The sequence below is a fragment of the Plasmodium fragile genome (genome assembly GCF_000956335.1).
Source record: "Plasmodium fragile strain nilgiri unplaced genomic scaffold supercont1.207, whole genome shotgun sequence".
In the NCBI taxonomy this organism is placed as follows: Eukaryota; Apicomplexa; class Aconoidasida; order Haemosporida; family Plasmodiidae; genus Plasmodium; species Plasmodium fragile.
Genome location: NW_012192787.1, coordinates 1 through 2,716, shown reverse-complemented (window position 1 = coordinate 2,716; position 2,716 = coordinate 1). Strand labels below are relative to the sequence as shown.

At 41.4% G+C, this 2,716-nt stretch overlaps 1 protein-coding gene across 1 annotated transcript; it reads right to left on the bottom strand.

Annotated features, from left to right (window-relative positions):
* Positions 1 to 1,265: 1,265 nt before the first annotated feature.
* On the bottom strand, positions 1,266 to 2,602 carry AK88_05657 (uncharacterized protein; the record flags this gene model as incomplete). Its single annotated transcript, XM_012483259.1, has 2 exons — positions 1,266 to 2,341; positions 2,515 to 2,602. Coding segments are annotated over 2 exons (1,164 nt in total), but the record flags the coding sequence as incomplete, so codon positions are not given.
* Between the last annotated feature and the right edge of the window lie 114 nt (positions 2,603 to 2,716).

Below are 2,716 nucleotides of genomic sequence, written 5' to 3'. Positions count from 1 at the left end.
GTTGCTATTTTTTTTTTTTTTTTTTTTTTTTTTTAAAAAGTAGAGGGGAATTTTCTCTTCCTCTCAAAGCCTTGCGTGCTAACCACTTTCATTTAAATTTATACGCTCAAGCATGAATACATTTTAACAGGGTACCCCCTTGAGTGCACCTCGAGAGAGGAAAATAAATCAATCTTCTCACTGGTACCGCATACCACCTCGTATGTGAATGTTGGATTGGGACGAGGCCGGTCAGCTGGTACACCGCTACGCTTATACACCGATACGATATGCGTGGCAAATTTCCCCTGAGCGCAAACCCGTACCCCATAGTGACTTTTTCCATTTTATCCACCCCTCCGCTTTATTTTTTGCGTTCCCCCTGAAGGCACCCCAATGAAAGTAGAGTGCAGTTGCGATGTGGCTAAGCCCACATGTAGAAGTGTACTTCATTGAGCCGGTACATTCCCCCATAAGCTATATTATTCCCCTAATTTCAATTTAGTAGCGAAAAAAAAAAAAAAAAATAGCTGTATTTGCTGCAAAACAGTCATGTGAAAAAAGTTGTCCAAACACATCACCTTAAGGGAAGGCTTTTCAGGGGAGGACAAAAAAATTGTATTTTTTTAAAACTTCATTGTTCCTATTTCCTAAATATACAAAAAGGCTGTTTTAAGAATGTTTCCTCAGAAGAGACAAACAAATGGGCGTACACACATAGAGGAAATCACACAAGTGTCCCGCAAAACACAGCAACAAAAAAAAAAAAAAAAAAAAAAAAAAAAAAAAAAAAAAAAAAAAAGTCAACGTAAAGGCAAAAAAACTGGGCCAAAAAATCAAGGGTCCAAATGGGGGGAAGGTAAACGCACCTGGATGACAATTCTGCGCGCGATTCGAACAATTTTCAAAATGAACAAAACAAATGGGGAAAAAAATAAAACAAAATGGAACAAAACGAATTAGCTGTGTGCATAACAGGGACGCATACATATCACTAAATAATTCCAATAAGAAGTGAGACTTGTCATAGGTGAATGTGGAGATGGATGTGCACACCATGTGGCCGCCTTGAGGAAGTCACGTCCAGGGTTGATCTGTGCCATTATAACTTTGGTTCGACTGTTTTATGTACTACGCGGGCAACTTTCCCCGTCCCTCCCCCGTTCTTGTGTATACCCCAGAAATTGTCTAACTCGTGCACACTACTTCGCCCCTTTTTTACTGGCTCGCTTCATCCCCCGCTACTTGTTCCACTTCTTCAATCATTTCTTCAATCATGTCTTGAATCACTTCCTCTTTTTGGACTCACGCTGTGCCTTGGCGGCCTGGGGCATGGCGGTTACCTCACTGGCACCCACCCGGGAGCTCCCCTTCTTATATAGGCAATATTGCACCAAAAAAATAAAAAACACAATGTCGTCGCCCAGAGCGTTCCACTTGTGCACAAGGGGTATGCGGAGCACGAGCGCAAACAGGTCGTCCATGAGCACATATAAAAAAAGGAAGAAGAAAAAAAACAGGGGCACGCGTTCCACCGTTTTAGTGGAGTAATTTCGCACTATCTGGGGACACATAAAGAGGAAGTTAAACAAGTAGCAACAAACGGCAGACGTGTGAATGATGAAGGAGAAGACTGAGTCGTACGGAGTGTATATAAAATTGTATGCACACGTAAATAGTATTGCGCACATCATCACATAGGGCATTTTTATTTTTATATATTTTTCCATTCCCTCCACTTCGTTCTGCGCCTGATTCTTGTGCATGCCCGCACCGCTGTCAATGCTTGCTTTGTCAATGCTTGGTTTATCGTTGCCTGGGATGCCACTGCCGCTGTCCGCGCCCCCCTCACGTCCGCCGGTCTCCCCGGTGCTGCGCGTAATGCGCACGTACGGATAGACCTCCACAAGTTCAATGTCGTAACGGTCTAGCAGCTTCCAAAGGCAGACGGCCATCTTGGCCGCACAAAAGGCCATCAATATTGTGCAGCTATTTTTATTTTTCAAATAAAGAAATATGAACAAGGTGAAAAGTAACTTAAAATGAACCGCATCCGATGAGAAGGAATATAAGTCATACAGCCTGTTCCAGCTACTCCAATCAAATGCTAGAGCCACCAGATCCATCATCAGAAGGATGAAACAAAGAATACATATGATGAGGCACAAATTGATATTCCCACAAAAGTGTATGACCAAGTCATCTAAATCGTGCGTGACAAATTTATATTTTTCCTTTGCGTAATTTACATTAAAGATGAGAATATTGTACAGATTGAAGTGGGGCAGCGAGATTGGAGAGCACTCAATTTCGATGGTATTTCCACGCTGTGTAGGGTTGACAATGGATTGCTTTACATCATCTTCTTGTGTGCGTTTTTTTTTTTTTTTTTTTTTCCTCCTCTTCCTCCTCCTGCCGCTGCCGCCGCTTTTGCTGCTGCGTCTTCATTGTCTGTCTCGCTTCCGATTTGAAGTAGCTCATATTCATCTTCTGGCGTCATGTGATCATTGTAGTAGGTTGGCAGGAGGTACACACTATTTTCCTCGTCCAGAAAAATGTTGGAGAAGAAGCCGATTTTATTTACGTTGATATCATTATGCTCGATGATGGGCCCAAATTTTACCTTGCTGGGAATGTAAAATTTTTTTTTTTTTTTTCGCGTTTTTCATCCCCCATTTTTAATTCTCTTTTTTTCTTATTTTTTTTTTTTTTTTTTTTTTTTTTTTTTTTTCTCATT